Genomic DNA, 16,908 nt, shown 5'->3' on the forward strand with positions numbered 1-16,908 from the left:
CAGGGGTAGAGAATTTTCCTGCCATGCATAAGGTCCTGGCTTCCATCCCTAGTACTTCCCAAACCAACCAAACAAAAACACCAGAAAGATGGTCCATCTCCCATCCTTTACCAGGACTCCTTCCTCAGTGTTTCCTGCTTGTCTGCCCCCACCAACACATGATCTCTCCAGCCCTGTGACCCTCTTTCTAGCACTACACAGAGTCAGTCATATGGATACCTACTCCCCAAATCCTGCAGCCCTGAGGGCCCTCTCGATTTCTGACTCAGAAGATCCTGCCAACTATGTCCATCAGTCAGCGACCTCTGCCGAGGGCCAAGTGATAAATAGAGGCTCATAGAATTGCCACTGTCTCTTTGGACACCAGCCTTGGCCTTCAGAACTGCTCCATAGCACAGGTTTTAAGAAAGGGGAATGCGATGGATCAGGAAGTGGCAACTAAGATTGGGGAGAGTAAACATCACGAGCATTCCCAGCATGTGAGAGGCAAAAAGGAAAACCAACCTTATATGTAAGGCTGTGCCATCTTCCACAGGAAGGCTGAAGATGTATGTATTTTGCTAATATTCTTTTGAGAGCCAGAGGACGCAGTAGAGGGTTTAAGGAATTGGCCATAGAGGAAGCCAAGAAGTTGGGGAAAGAAAAAAGAATTCATATCTAGAATGCAAGAAAGGGGGCCCTGGGTTTTCTTCCAACTGGTTCATAATGGGGTATATCAACTATCTATCGCTGCATAGCAAATGCCCTAAATCCCAGTTCTTAAAACACTGAGTCCTGGGCTGGAGAAATGGCTCAGAGGTTAAGAACACTGACTACTCTTCCAGAGGTCCTGAGTTCAATTCCCAGCAATCACATCACATGGTGGCTCACAACCATCTGTAATGGGATCTGATGCCCTCTTCTGTTGTGTTTGAAGACAACTACAGTGTACTCATATGCATAAAAATAAATAAACAAATCTAAAACAACAAACCACTGAGTCCTTTGCTCATGATCCTTTGGCTGCACTGAATTCAGACAGCTCATTTCTTCTCTTTGGTGTCAGCTGGACACACTGAAGTATTTGATCAGATCTGGGGTTGGCTGGCTGTCAGCAAGGGTGATGGCGATGCCCAGGAGGCAAGTTCAGGCACCTTTGCTTCTTGGACTCAGGGTCCCCAGACTAGGTCTCAGCTTGTCCCTACTGTGAGTTTGTCATCCACACCTTGGTCAAAAGGTCTCCTCTATCCCTGCTTAGAAATGCCTTCTCTCCCTTGCAGGCAGTACCAGTGACATCATGACGAGTGACCACAGCCCTGTCTTTGCCACGTTTGAAGCAGGAGTTACATCTCAATTTGTCTCCAAGAATGGTAAGCAATGGGCAGTGTCAGCTTTTCTTGGTTTTCCTCAAAGACAAGGGGCCTAGGGCATTTATCATCTGGTTGCAGCTACCAATTGTCTGTGTTAGATGTAGGCCTATCCTTTCCTTCCCAAGGCCCATGGTCTGCCCTACCTGATCTCTTCATGTTCAGGCCACATCACAATCTTAGATCAGAAAACCATATATATATAGTGTTTTAAGTAAGTTTCTTCTGGATAAGCAAGTGCTTCAAGTTTCTTCCAATTGTGGTCCAATTTATTTAATTCCATCTAAGTTTAAAAACGGACTCTAATTAAAGAAAATATTAGTCCAGTGTTAGTGTGGGTGCATAGTAGGTTGAGATGGTGAAAGCTATGTCGGTGGGATGTGGATGAAGGAGAGGAGGGAAACTGGAATAAACTCATGCTTTGAGCCACAGGTATGGTTGCAAATTGCCCAGCCCAGCCCAGCCCTGGTTGCTGAGCTACCCTTTCTGCAGCAATGGCGGGTGTGCCTGTTAACAAGTCCATCTAGTCCTATCTTAGGTGACCAGGAAGCCATGCTGTCATCTCCTCTACCCACTTCTGTGCAGCAGATAACTGATTTAGGGATGCTGGGTGTGGGGAACCCAAATACAGACAGAGAACAGCTGTCTCACTCTGTGGCCTCTGTGCTGAGGGATGTAGACGAAGCTAGACCTCTGTCTTTCCTACCATTGGATCAAACATCTGTGGATCTGATGTGACCTCCCTTCTCCACCCAAGTCTTCACACCTGTCCCGTCTCCTTCTTACATCTGGCCACCTTTATAGCCTTTAGGCTCCACCCCTTCCTGCTCGTACTCATCCCCTCCTTTCTCTGAGTTCTTCAGCATTGGAAGAGTAGCCTCTATTACCTCCCTCTTTGTCAGACTTGGTTTCCTTCTGCTGGGATTCAGCACACAGCAGGTGCTTGAAAATATTGGTCACCAGTGTGGAGTTTTGCTGGAACATTTGTCTAAGCAGAGTCTGACCAAGGTGATGTGGGGTTTAGAAGGAGAGAAAGAAGACTAACAGGCATGGTGGAGGTTGCTGTCAAATGGCTTAGAATTTATATGAAAAGACAGAACACTTGCTTAAAACCAGTTCAAGATCAGTGTGGTGGTACACTTAGGTGGTGGTCCTAGCACTTAGGAGGCAGAGGCAGCAGGCTCAGAAATTCAGTTTGAGTCTGACTAAACTACATAGAGTTTGAGACCAGTTCGGGATACATATAACACTCTGTCCTACAAAACAAAAACAATGATAAAAAATAATGTGTAAATAAAACAAATGTCGTGTAAATTAGCATAGTTATAACCATGATAGCTGAAGGCCAGTAAGTCCCAGATTCCAGAGTAGAGACTGGTTATAACTGTGTCTGAGGAAGTAAGAGCAGGTCTCCCTAGCTGTGGACTCAAAACAGCAGATTTGGGTGTTGAGCCTCTAAAACTCTGCCAGAACTTGTGGGGAAATGTGGTTGTATTAGTGCATGCCTTTAACCCTAGCAGTTGAGCTTAAGAACTTGATGCAGGAGGATCCCAAGTTTGAGGCCAGCCTTGGCTACATAGTGAATTCTAGACACACCTGTTCTATATAGCAAAAAGGAGAGCGGGACAGAGGGAGGAGGAAGGAGGAAGGGAAAGACAGACAGATAGCAGAGACAGAGAGACAGATGGGGGTGGGAAGGGAGGGAGAGAATTAATTAGTTGGGAGACTAGAGTGAGGTTGAGAGGTTGCCTGAGGCCATACAGATTGTTGGCAAAGCTGGGATTGTAGCCATATCTTGGGTCCTTGCTGTCTTTATTCTTCCTGACCTGCACCCTACATGACCAGCTTGTGACAGACCAGAGAATCTGTGGCCATCAACAGAGATGCTGAGCTTGGGTCAGGAAACTTACCTTTAAGACAAATATCTCCTTCCAACCTGGACATTTCCCATCTGTGGGCCCTCAGAGGGAGCCTGGCAGAGAGGGTGCACAGAGAGGAAAACCCCAGAAAGAAGCTGGAACCTCCATCTTCAGTTCAGGTACAGTATACAAATAAATCCTAGTCTCCCATGCTCCAGGTCCTGGCACTGTAGACAGCCAAGGGCAGATCGAGTTTCTTGCATGCTACGCCACACTGAAGACCAAGTCCCAGACTAAGTTCTACTTGGAGTTCCACTCAAGCTGCTTAGAGAGTAAGTGCCTTGTGAACTACCCTTTGGGGAGGTTCTTTCACATAAGTACCTTTCCATTGATAACTGGTTGATCCCTCACCCAATTTGTTCTCTCTCTCTCTCTCTCTCTCTCTCTCTCTCTCTCTCTCTCTCTCTCTCTCTCTCTCAAGAATCCATGGATGGACCTCAGTGGGTTCAGCAAAGGTGGGGTACCTATGGGGCTACCCAGTGGTTATGTGGCCCTTTCCCCACCCCTGTGGTTTGTTCTTCTACTGCCTCAGCCCTAGAGATAGAGGCAGCCACTGGTGTCCCTCTGTCCCCTCTGTCCCCCCTGTCCCTGACTTGTCCATCAACATTCTCTAGGCAGAACCCATTTGAGTTTCCACCAAACTGGGTTTGAGTTTCCATCAAGCTGGGTTTGAGTTTCCACCAAGCTGGGTTCTTGCTCAGTGAAAGCCCTGGGCAAAGCTCCAGAATGCTGAAGATCTAACAGGGCCTAAATAGCTGCTACTGCCTGCTTGCTGTTGCCCTGGCCCTCCCCTTGCCCTTTCCATATTGTGGCTCTTGCGTTGTGGGGCTCACTGTGACTGGGAGCAAGGTAAAGATAGACAGTCCATTTCAGGTGGCAACGTTGAGCACCCACCATGCTTATGAAGGATCCTTTCTATAGAACACCTCCAGACATACTGTCTGAGACTCCTATGCAAGAGAACTATATGCTTTCTAAGTCTTCCTGAGATGGTTCGAAGAGTGATGGGGGAAGGATAGGAACCAACCTTGCAAACAGAGGCACAGACTGTCTGCTTGTAGAGCCCAGGAGAGCTACCAGCCTTCTACCCCCTCCCACCTTTCTGCACCTTCCTTCAATGCATCCCCAACCTTCCTGGGACTATGCCACCTTCACCACAACATCCTGAAGCCCCAGCTCAGCAGCCAGGGTCAACAGTTCCAACGGGAATGAGGGGCTTTGTGCGGGTGTTTTTAATAAACTATTGAGACATTTGCATAGATTTCTATGGAAACAGCATATTAGGAGGCTTAAATTAGAATTTCAAAAGGCTGCTATCTTGAGTGGCGTGGGAAGTGGGACGAGCTGTCATGCTTCCCAGTCTTCCTGCCTGCGGTGTGATGACTTCTTTGTTGCCTGGGATGTTGCAAAGAAGAGTCAAAAAGGAGGGGGAAATCTCTTTGATTTTTCCTAAAAATAATTAGACTGTGTTGGCAAATGACCATCCTTCAAACAAAAACAGAATCCCCAGAAAGCCTGACTCCTAAGTGGTTTGGAGGCCTCAGAGACATGAGAAGGGAAAGACAGTCCTCCATGGTCAAGGAAGGCGACCCTTGGAGACTTTTCTGCCTGGTTCTCACTCTGTGGTCTGCAAACCCAGCTTCTTATTCTCTAACAGGTTTTGTCAAGAGTCAGGAAGGAGAGAATGAAGAGGGAAGTGAAGGAGAGCTGGTGGTGCGGTTTGGAGAGACTCTTCCCAAGGTAATACAGGAAGAAAATGTGCCTGGGGCAGAGGGCTGCAGCAGTTCAGGTTAGTATGCAACACTGCAGGCTAGTGTGCAGCTACAGCAGTGCAGGCGAGTGTTCAGCTGCAGCAGTGCAGGCTACTGGGCAGCTGCAGTAGTGCAGGCTAGTGGGCAGCAGTGCAGGTTGGTGGATAGCTGCAGCAGTGCAGGTTGGTGTGCAGCTGCAGCATTGCAGGTTAGTGAGCAGCAGCAGCGTGCAGGCGAATATGCAGCTGCAGCAGTGCAGGTTAGTGTGCAGCTACAGCAGGTTCATCCAGACTGTAGCCATCCCAGACGAAGGCCATAGAGACCAGCTTAGACACTGTAGTCAAGGGACTTAGGGTATGCTTTTCATCATGGATAGATGACCTCAATATTCCTAAGTGGTTTTCAGCCCTGCTGTGCCTACTCCTCTTTGGTTATTACCTACTTAGTGTTCACAGCACTTGAGATTGAATCGAGGCTCCTGCAAGCACTAAGCAAGCACCCAACCATTGAGCTATGTCCCTGATCTCCCTGAACACTTTTTAGCTGCAGGAAGTTGAGGGCAGTGCTGACATCCAGGAGTCTGTCACTCATCAAGTCACATCTCTAGCAAATCACAGAATATTTCAAGCCCAACTGGAGGTTTGTGACAAGGAGACACATTTACTCAGACAGGGAGCAGGCCTATGGTGTCTTCTCTAATGCAGCCATAGAGCTTGGAGGGGCATGAGGAGAGGGACGGTACTGCAAGTCTCATTTCAGACCTGGCTGCTGGACCTTCCTTTGGCCTCTGGGATATGCAAAGAATGGAAGGAAGAATGGAGGCAATGGACCAGGGACCTGGAAGCTCAGCTCAACCCAGTTTAGGAGATGGGGTGGGCAGGGAAAAAAACTATCCCTCACTTGGCTGAGCAATGGGGTCCACCTGCTCTCTTGGGCATGAAGAGCTGAGTTTGCTTAAAAGAACATATTCAGTTCCGTTTTACTATGTATTTATTTATTTTATGTATGAGTGCTCTCTCTGCATGTACATCTGCATGCCAGAAGAGGGTATTAGATTCCATTACAGATGGTTGTGAGCCACCATGTGGTTGCTGGGAATTGAACTCAGGACCTCTGGAAGAGCAGCCAGTGCTCTTAACCACTAAGCCTCTCTCCAGCTCTCCTGATGCATGCAAACACCAAGACTGCTGACCCCCATTTACCTGTCCTGACCTGCCCTCACCTGTGGACTCTAATCTGGTGTCTCCTCTGCAGCTAAAGCCCATTATCTCTGACCCCGAGTACTTACTGGACCAGCATATCCTGATCAGCATTAAATCCTCTGACAGTGACGAGTCTTACGGTAAGCATCCCAGGACAGGGACCTTACCTTACCTTAGCCTCAGCCTCTGAAGTGAGGGTGATAGTGGCTTAGCCTTTCAAGAAAGCCTGTCTGCCACCACCCATTGTGCCCTGATGCTGCCGCTTCCTCTGTCCCAGAGGGACTTTTCCTAGTGGGTTACCATCCCTGCTCCTTGTCACTTCTGGGTGCCACAGCCAGCAACCTCCTGCTTAGCCTTGCTGAGTGAGCTGCAGGTACCATGTAATTTAATCTTAGCCTTAAGAGGCAGGTTCTGTTCCCCAGTGAGTAAATAGGTAAACTGAGGCTCATAGAGGTCAAGTGACTCCCCCTAGGTCACACAGTTGTCAGCTGAGCTGTGGCTTGAGCCTGAGTCTGCCTGTGCCACCGTGCCTCTCGTTAGTCCCCAGCCAGCTCCTCAGACCCAGGTGCAGAACATTAGCCCGTCCCTGCTGCCAGGCCAGCTCTCCAGTCTGTCTCCTTTTCCTTTCAGACTTTTCCTTGTATAGAGGTTTTAGACTGACTTACACTCTTACCTGCTTATCTGATTTTGTTTATTTCTTGTACTGTTTCAAACCTTGGGAAGTAAGCTTTCCCTATAGCAACCAGATTAACATTTAATACCATTTCTTAGATGGATTTTTCTAGGATTTAATTTTTTCCCTCAGCATTGATCTGTATAGAGTTCTTTTTCCTATGAGGCTTCAGACATTTTGCCCCAGATTGCTAAGGCATCGATTGAAAGGGTTTGTTGGTAATCCCTGCCCGGCCACTTGCTTCAAGGAGCTGCCTCCCAGTGGTACAGCCATATCTCTGAGCATGTTCAATATCCGTCTAATGCCAAGATGTTCCTGTTGATGCTATCTCTCCTTTCCCCAGGTGAAGGCTGCATTGCCCTTCGTCTGGAGACCACGGAGGCTCAGCATCCTATCTACACACCTCTCACCCACCATGGGGAGATGACTGGCCACTTCAGGGGAGAGATTAAGCTGCAGACCTCCCAGGGCAAGATGAGGGAGAAGCTCTATGGTAGGCCAGCCAGCCCCCTCCTGGCTTTCCCAGAGGCCACTGCACTAAGGACATGTCCTTTCTCTCAGCAAAACTATCGAGTATCTATGATCTGTGCCTTCAGAATATAGCGTGGTTAGAAAGTCTCTAGGGTAGCGTGGTGATCCTGGCACTCAGGAGGCTGAGGCAAGAAGATCGTGAGTTCAAGGCTAGTCTGGGTGACATAGTGAGACGATGTCTTTAATGAGAAGAAAACAAGTCACCTCATTTATCTCTCACAACCATCCTGTGAGTCGAGTATGGTTAACTCTACTTGGCTGATGGAGAAACTGGAGCTAGATGTCTGGCTTAATGTTGCAAACTCAGGCTAAGCCAAGTTCATCCAGGGCCAAGCAGGAGTTGGTAGACATAGTGGTTGCTTGCCTGTCATGAAAATAGCAAGTGTAGGAACGCACAACATGGGGTGCGGGGGCTCCTTATGCCAGGGAGGGCTCTAGTGCACCAAGGGCTGCTGCTTCTGTGCATGTGACTCTCCTGTGCCCCATGAGAGATCTTTCTTTTCTCTAGCAGGACAATGGGTTGAACAGATAGTGGGTCATTACCTAGCAACCACATATCAGAAATAAAGCTCGGGGTTCCTTTAAGCTGATTTATAGGGGTTCCCATAAACAGATAAGTATGTTTTCTTTCTGCATGGGAAGTACTCTTATAGGGTAACCTAATGGCTGTTCTAAGTTTGTTCTAGTCTGACAAGAAATGTCTGTTTTATCCATGGCTAAGCTAACAAGGTATTTCATGAAATAACAACTGGGTCATAAGTATCTGTTCATCTCCTTCTGGACCCATGGCAGGCATCATTAAACAGTTGCCGAGCATAAGGACTTTGAAGCCTGAAAATCTTGCTTGAAATACCTCTCCCAGTAGCCACTATTTACTGTCCAGCTTGGGCCTGCAAAGAGATGCCACATTGCCATTTCTAACCCATGCCGTGGCTGGGCTCTCACGTGTTTTCTTTCCTAAATGTTCTCTTCCAGACTTTGTGAAGACAGAGCGGGATGAGTCCAGTGGAATGAAATGCTTGAAGAACCTTACCAGCCATGACCCTACGAGGCAATGGGAGCCTTCTGGCAGGTAGACGAAGCTTGCTAAGACTTATTACAGCTAGCTGGGCTGTGTGAACCAGAGTCCAGGAGAGGGTAAAGTGGAGCTCAGGAAAGCCAAGGTCAGAGGAGAAGAAATGCTATGGCCCAGGGGAGCCACTCTCCTACCTCAGTTTTACATCCTGAGTTCAAATCCTCATCTCTGGAAGATGAAAGCCTTGGAGAATATTTCCATGTAGGAAGGGCTCAGCTCAACTATTATTTAATGAACATCTACTATATTCAGGAAGACACAGTGTAAATATAGTATAGTCCATGGCCTACAGACTTACCACCAGCCAGTGGAAGGATGTGCAGTACAGGAAGAAGGAGCTATAGATGACTGAACAATTCCAGGGCAAAAGATGCTTCTCCTGTGTCCAGGGAGGCCAGGAACATAAGTGGTCAAAAGTCAGCATCCATGACTTCCTAGTTTTATTTCTGTTGCTGTGTCAAATGCCCTGATTAAAAGGTAGCACGGGGAGAAGAGGGATCATTCGACTTCCTCAAGCCCACATGAGAGTCTATTGTTGTGGAGAAGCCAGGGCAGGGACCTAAAGTATCTCATCGACAGTCAAGAGCAGAGAGAATAAACACAGGCACCCTTGCTTGCTCTCAGTTAGCTTTCTTCACTCCTCACGGTTCAAGGCCCAGCCAAGGAAATGGTGCCACCCACAGTGGACTGAGTCTTCCTACATTAATTAACAATGAAGACAAGTCCCTATAGACATACCCACAAGCCAAACTTATCTAGTCAATTTTTCATAAAGACTCTCTTCCCTGGTGATCCTAGATTGTGTCGAGAGGGCATTTCAAACTAACCAACACAGAGGGGTGTAGTGGGACATGCCTTTACTCCCAGAACTCAGGACGTAGAGACGGGGCTGATCTTGTGAGTTCACAGCCAGTGTTTTCTACACAGTGAGTTCCAGGACAGTCAGAGCTACATAATGAAACCCTGTCTCAAGAAACAAAATAAAAGAAAACACAGAAAGACTAACCAACACAGTGACTAACAGGAAAGACGGATTGGAGAGTAACCTGGGCATTCCAGTCTATGTGGTTTCCTGATATCAGAATCACCCCGGTTTCCTGATGTGCTCTTGTTAGTCCTCCTGAGATGGAGCCCAGTGTGGAACAAGGTTTGGTGTGTGACTAAGAAGGTTGCCTCACCTGGCTCTGGACTGTCTCCTCCAGTTTTAACACAGCTGCCCTCCTTACCATCTCTAGCCTCACCCTCTGTGCCTGCACACTCACCCTGCTGCTCTGATGCCTTCCGTGGCATGTGCAAACCAGTATGTCCCATGTGACTCTCCAGTCTGCCTGGGGAAGCGCACTCTTGACCACCTCTCCCACAGCCCCAGGCCCGCTAGGTTCTCATTCTGCTCTCCCCATGTGCTGACTTGTCTTCAGTGAACCCCACAACAGGGCAGTCTCTATCCCTGACCACAGGGCCTTAGCACGGACCTTTGCCTCCACACAGAGCATCCTCCTCTCTTTTTCTCTCTTCTGTACTCCATATAAATTCAATCCGCAGACAGCCTCGAGTCAACCTTCTCCAGCCATGTTCTACCTGGTGGGTCTCCACTCTCCTGCTTGTCTCAACTTGATCTCTTATTTCTCTTTGCCATATTACACGCGTACCGGAATGAGTAAATGAATTGTTGTGCCCAAGAAATAGAGGTACTGAGAGGCTGAGAAGCTGAGGAACATTTTCCTCAGGCTGGTGCCAACCAAGAAGGGAAGAGGCTTCAGGTGTGCCTTCACATCTTCCTACAGGGTCCCTGCATGTGGTGTCTCCGGCCTCAATGAGATCATCAATCCAAACTACATTGGTATGGGGCCTTTTGGACAGCCCCTGCACGGGAAATCAACCCTGTCCCCAGACCAGCAACTCACAGCTTGGAGTTATGACCAGCTACCCAAAGACTCCTCCCTGGGGCCCGGGAGGGGGGAGGGTCCTCCAACCCCTCCCTCCCAACCACCTCTGTCGCCAAAGAAGTTTTCATCTTCCACAGCCAACCGAGGTCCCTGCCCCAGGGTGCAAGAGGCAAGGTGAGTGTCCTCTGAATTGTGTGTGTGTGTGTGTGTGTGTGTGTGTGTGTCTGTGTCTGTGTCTGTGTCTGTGTCTGTGTTTCTGCTCAAAAGCATCCCTTGGGGGCTCCCAAGGATGACGGCCTGAAGAGGGCAGAGTTGTAGTAGGAGGTTCTGCCCACTGCTTTGGCTTCTGCCTGTCCAAAACAGTTGGTGCAACTTGATTTTAAAGGGGACTGGGTTGGGACTTGCCAAGAAAGGCATCTTCTTATAAAAACTGCATTTACTCACAAAGACATTTCTCAAACCAATGACATTCTATGCCATCCTCCCCTCTCTGGAGTTCTCAGTGGGAAAGAGGTGAGATTTCTGAATAGACACCATTGTCTACCCCAAATCTCTCACTTTCCTTAAAAACAAGCATTCATGTTCTCATATATAACTAACTGGGGGCTGGAGAGATGACTCAGTGGTTGAGAGCACTGACTGCTCTTTCGGAGGTCTGGAGTTCAATTCCCAGTAACCACATGGTGGCTCACAACCATCTGTCATGGGATCCGATGCCCTCTGCTGGTGTGTCTGAGAAGAATGACAGTGCACTCACATACATAACATAAGTAAATAACTATCTGGATCCTCCTGATGGTGGCCACTGGAAACAGACATAGGGACTAGGAACCCACATGAAGGCGGAGCTGTCATCCTACAGAGGGAGCCGGCCAGAACAGGTTTAGGAACAAGGACCACACAGCCCAGAGATGAATTCCCTAAGCAGATATGGGAAACATTAGGTGGGAATCCCATTCCTACAGAATGATAGATGTCCAAGTGACATCCAGACCTAGTTAACAGTGACACAGATGTGTCTCCTCCCCAGCTGCCTTGAGCATTTTGTGGTGACACCGGCTCTCACATTCAGCCTCTTTCCTGAGTGCTGTTTCTTTTCTTCTCTTTTCAGAACTTCAGTTCCTTAGCAGAGCTAACTCATAGTAATCAGGAACCCGTGCTGGAGCATCACCCACAGTGTGGTTCTCCTCCAGACCCTCTAAGTCAAATGCCTATACCAGGCCTGCCTGGGGATTCCTGTGGAGAGGCACTGACAGTCCTGTGCCTTAGCTGTTAGCTGAACTAGCTGAAAGGTGGGAGGGCAGGTCCCTTAGCCAGATTGAAGTCTACTTCCTAGGAGCAAGGGAGAAATCGCCTTGGCATCTCTCCCCGGAAATGAGGATCAAGGTGGCCATCCAGAAGATACTGAGGTACTTGTTTGACAAAGGCAGACTCTTTCGAGACCCCATGAAGCAGAGCTAGAGACAGCCACAAAGAAAGCACAAGTTCATGGACTACTCCTCAGAGGTTCCCAGAGTGGAAGTCACTGTGTGCTTCACACGGTGAACGGAGCTTGGTGGAAACATGTCCTCTCCAGCCCCAGGTGACAGCATAGGGGTAGACAGCTATCAGGGAGCGCGCTACAGGACTAGGTGGCAATAGCCACCCATCCCAGGTTCCCCGAGGCTGCCCCAACCTTAGCATTTAAAAGTCCCATCTCCTGGAAAACACTTCAATCCTGGTAAGCTTGGACCACCGCCGTCTGAGGTCAAGGCTGTGTGCTGAGAAAGGAGACCCTGCTCAGGCCTTAGCCGGCATCCATAGTCTCCTGCACAAGAACTGACTCTGCCCCCTGGATAAGAGCGTGGTTTCCTGTTGCCTATACTCAAACTCTTTTTTTTTTTTTTTTTTTTTTTTTTTTTACTAAAACTCGTGAGTTTAATCTGTTTTTCCTAACCTCCATTAGGATAGCAGGTGTACCCTGAACACTCTCTAGCTTCTATCTCATTGGCTCCATCCTCTGGCCTCTCCATCTCTATAGCTGAGTGAATAGCCAGATACCACACACATGCACGCACACGCGCATGGTGGTGGTGGTGGTGGTAGTGGGGAGTTGCTTGCTTCTCTCCACCACGGTGCCCTCAGAGGCTAGAAGAGGACATTGGATTCAGTTGTGTATCATTGTACAGTAACACAACTGTATCATTGCTGTATCATTGGATACAGTTGTGAGTTACTATGTAGATGCCAGGAATCGAACCTGGTTCCTCTAGAAGAAGAGCAAACACTCTTAATCACGGAACCAACTCTTCAGCCCCGTGTTGCATGCCTTGAATCCCAGCACTCAGCAGACAGTGAGGCCAGTGGATCTGTCAGTTCTATATCAACCAGGGATACGTAGTGAGTCCTGGTGTTTAAAAAGAAAAATTCTCAAGGCAAAATCCATGTAAAAATTATCCCCTGGAAAGTAAGTAATTCGGAGGCATTTCTATGGTGCACGTTATATGATCACTACTGTAGTTAGTTCCAGAGCATTCTTATCACCCCCTAAATGAAACCCAGAGGCATGAAGCAACTACTCCCTATGTCCTGACTTCTGAACATATTTCCTCCCCATCTCCTCTCCTCTTCCCCATGGTCCAGACCTGGTGATCTGGGAAAGGTGGAAGCTCTGCTACAGGAGGACCTGCTGCTGACGAAGCCCGAGATGTTTGAGAACCCACTGTATGGATCCGTGAGTTCCTTCCCTAAGCTGGTGCCCAGGAAAGAGCAGGAATCTCCCAAGATGCTGCGGAAGGAGCCCCCGCCCTGTCCAGACCCAGGAATCTCATCACCCAGCATCGTGCCCCCCAAAGCCCAAGAGGTGGAGAGTGTCAAGGGGACAAGCAAACAGGCCCCTGTGCCTGTCCTTGGCCCCACACCCCGGATCCGCTCCTTTACCTGTTCCTCTTCTGCTGAGGGCAGAATGACCAGTGGGGACAAGAGCCAAGGGAAGCCCAAGGCCTCAGCCAGTTCCCAAGCCCCAGTGCCAGTCAAGAGGCCTGTCAAGCCTTCCAGGTCAGAAATGAGCCAGCAGACAACGCCCATCCCAGCTCCACGGCCACCCCTGCCAGTCAAGAGTCCTGCTGTCCTGCAACTGCAACATTCCAAAGGCAGAGACTACCGTGACAACACAGAACTCCCCCACCATGGCAAGCACCGCCAAGAGGAGGGGCTGCTTGGCAGGACTGCCATGCAGGTATGTTGAGCTGTATGTATATGGGTGTATATGCATGTGTGTGTGCACATGCATGTGTGTGTGTGCGCATACATGAGTGTGTGTGTGTGTGTGTGTATCCTGGGATGTGCTCTGTGAAGAAGGGCTAAAGCTGGGATTTGTACCTGGCATCTGTCCCTGTTCCTGACGTCCTACAGGGCATCTGCAGTGATTCTTGAGAGCGACAGAGAGGAGCTGTTGACACCTGTAGAGTAAGGGAATCTGTCATTTATATTTTAGTCTTATCATCCTTAATTAGGGTATACACTTAAAACATTCCTGGTATTTTAGAGACCTCAGACAGAATATCCCTTTCCTATAGAATAGATTTATTGTAGAGCAAAACTAACAATGACTTAAATAGACACACACACACAGAGTTGAGACTGGACATGATAGTACACAGCTATAATCCCAGCACTCTGTACATCTAGAGCAAGAGGATTGGAAGTTCAAGGCAAGCCTGGGCTAAATGGTGAGACAGACAACAGCAACAGTGAGAGAGCTAAGGTTATAGCTCAGTGGGAGAGTGCACAGGAAGCCTCCAGAAAGCCCTTAGGTGAATCTCCAGTATCACAAGGAACAGAGTCTAGAACTAGACTGCTGGCCATTCCATTAGCATATTTATTGCAGCACTGAGGGTCAGACTTGGGGCCTTACACTAGGCAAACACTGTACCACAGTCCTGTGTTGGATTTAAATCCCAAGTCTCCACTGCACAGCTCTATGCCTTCTTAAACTGTCAAAAAGAAACTACTAGTGCTAGCCATTGCGTAGATTTATGGGGAGAAATAGATCATGCCATATACTGTTATTGTATGTGATCATTTTTACAGTTATCACTCATTTTGAAACTATATACAACATATATCTATCTCATAGGTACTGTGTTTGTAATATATGTATGAATTAACATATAAGGCACTTAGGACAGTGTGGCCCTTTCACATTAGCCTGACCTAACTTACAGCACTAGGGGTCAAATCTGGCAAGGCCCTGATAGCCCTTTCTCTTCTCATCTTACAGTGAGCTGCTGGTAATCGGAGCCTGGAGGAACAGCACAAAGCAGACCTGCGCCTCTCTCAGGATGCCTCTCTCAGGATGCCTCTTGGAGGACCTCCTGCTAGCTCTTCTTGCCTAGCTTCAAGTCCCAGGCTGTGTATTTTTTCAGGAAACGGCCTCACTTCTCTGTGGTCCAAGAAGTGTGCCGCTGGCTGCCACACTGTGCGGCAGATGCTAAAGCTGGATGGCAAATGCACGCCATACAGACAGCAGACAGCTGCACTGGGGCTCAGAACTTGGATTCCTGGGCCGCCTTCCAGTCGCCGTTTTAAAGAAAGGAATTAACGGAGCTGCTCATCCGAGGGTGAAGATATAAATAATAATATTATTAATAATAATAACAGTCAGGTGCCATGTGCTGTGTTAAGTGCTTTATGAACATTTGTCGGGCTGGCCTCCAGAGCTGAGGTGCCAGTCAGTCTGAACCCTATGCCCAGACCCACTAATCCCAAATGGTGGGTCCTGAGATGTTTTAAAAAAGCATTAAAGAAAACCAGCGGTCTCTTAGAGCTAACCGGCCGGGCTCTACTGCAGGGACCTGAACAGTCTGCATGGCTAAGTGGCACAAGGAGCCTGGCCCCGTCCAGCTTCAGAGATCCAAGCTGCTTTTTGCTGGGGTTCTGTCACAGGCCTGATCCTCTTGGTTTTTATGGGGTTTCGAGTCTGCCAGAGTCAGAAATCAGCTCTAACTCGCCAGTGAAGAGATCTGGCCTTAATTTAAGCCAGCCACGTCAGACCCCTGCTGAACCTATGGACCAATAAATACTCCCTGTGCCACTGGAGGTGGGCAGCTATCACCATACCCTGAGTTGGGCCAAGCCCACCCCACCCCTGCCCTGCAACATTTCTGATGTACTGAGGAGGAATCTCCACCATAGTCCCCAGGGCTGAGCTCTCCAGCCTGCTATCAGGGAAGGTGAGCCTTGGTCCCAGGCTCTCAAAATAGTGCAGCCTCTTCTTCCCAAGCTCTGTGGTGCACCCTGTGTCCTTGGTTACCAGGAGACTAGGGTTGTGATATCTTTTCTTGTCTTGCTTTTTGGTATATCAGGATTAATGTAGGACCAGACCTAGATTATTCAGGAGAGTAGGTATATCCCCTGTGTTTCCCAGTCTGGGTGACCAATAAAATTGTGCCTTTCTAACTGGGCCTCCTGACTGTGTGGTATCTTCCTGATACCCGGGGCCACAATTCTTCCCTGTGCTGTAACTACTGCAGAGACACTTTGGGGCAGGGAGACGAAGCTGAGAGTTCCTTATGGCCAGAAAAAATGGTATCCTCACCATGAAGTCAGTCTGAAGATGGACATGGACAAGGGTGATACCACCCCTTTCACGCATATGTCTGTGTGGGACCCCAAATGTCCTATAGCCTCCCAACTTTCACAAGTGTCCTCTGATATTGGCTGACCAACAGCCCACAAGTTCTGATTATTCTAGAGACAATAGACTCATACAAACCATCCCTGGGACGTGGGTTCGAAGGTTAGGGAATAGCCTCCAGCCAGAGAACCAACATAGTTACAGCTTGGCATCACCTGCAAAGTGCCATGGCCCACGTCACCATTCCTTCCACCTTAAGATATTCAGCATCTCTTGCTCAAAGACCTCAGGCCTAGGCTCTAAGCAGACTTCCAGGGAGCAGCATCTTTGAGAGGTACTGAGCAAACCATTCACTACCTGCTATGATAGTCCTTGTGGACTGGTAGACTCCAGGCTGAGACTATTGCAGAACAGCTCCTCTCCTCTACTTAGGTGAATGTCTCTCCTGCAGATTCACTACTTGGTCCCCATAAAGAACTTCACCCCCAACTCCAGGCCCCAGCATTCTGACACAGTAAACCAATGTAGAGACACGACAGGAGATTCCCTGATATTTTAGAGGGAAGGCACGGGAAGTGTAAACGTTCTCCACCCTGCTGTTCCTCAGCTCACTTGTCCTGGTAACCCACCCCGGCTCATACTCCCTGCGACCCCAGGGCTGAGGACCAAGACCTTATTGCCTTTGTGGCATGGGATCTCCGTTTTCACAATGGGCTGGCTTGCTGTGTGAGGTGCCAGCAGCTGCCCATCCATGGAATGGCAAATAGCTCCTCCAGGAAGATATCTAGGTCTCCCATTGTTTCTGCAAGTTAAAGCAAGGCGGGACATATGTATGCTTCCTGTCCCTTCACTCTGAGCTCTCGTCACCTCAGCAGAATCTAGCTCCGTTTTCATCTTCCTCCACAGTC

The 16,908-nt window shown here is 48.7% G+C and overlaps 1 protein-coding gene across 3 annotated transcripts in view; it reads left to right on the top strand.

Annotated features, from left to right (window-relative positions):
• Nucleotides 1–16,489, top strand: part of Inpp5d (inositol polyphosphate-5-phosphatase D) — a 103,841-nt gene extending 87,352 nt beyond the window's left edge. For 2 of the 3 annotated variants that reach the window (XM_021156170.3, XM_021156176.2), the window contains exons 19-27: nt 1,260–1,349; nt 3,424–3,537; nt 4,923–5,005; nt 6,271–6,358; nt 7,235–7,384; nt 8,398–8,494; nt 10,282–10,557; nt 13,006–13,600; nt 14,645–16,489. In XM_021156170.3, coding sequence (XP_021011829.1) covers nt 1,260–1,349; nt 3,424–3,537; nt 4,923–5,005; nt 6,271–6,358; nt 7,235–7,384; nt 8,398–8,494; nt 10,282–10,557; nt 13,006–13,600; nt 14,645–14,647 — 1,496 coding nt within the window. In that variant the 3' untranslated portion in view covers nt 14,648–16,489. The remainder of the gene's footprint in view (nt 1–1,259; nt 1,350–3,423; nt 3,538–4,922; nt 5,006–6,270; nt 6,359–7,234; nt 7,385–8,397; nt 8,495–10,281; nt 10,558–13,005; nt 13,601–14,644) is intronic. The other variant, XM_021156184.3, reaches the window with a different exon arrangement.
• The last annotated feature ends 419 nt before the right edge of the window (nt 16,490–16,908 follow it).

The sequence above is a fragment of the Mus caroli genome, unplaced genomic scaffold (assembly GCF_978045245.1).
Source record: "Mus caroli unplaced genomic scaffold, Mus_caroli_1 scaffold_1, whole genome shotgun sequence".
Classification (NCBI taxonomy): Eukaryota; Metazoa; Chordata; class Mammalia; order Rodentia; family Muridae; genus Mus; species Mus caroli.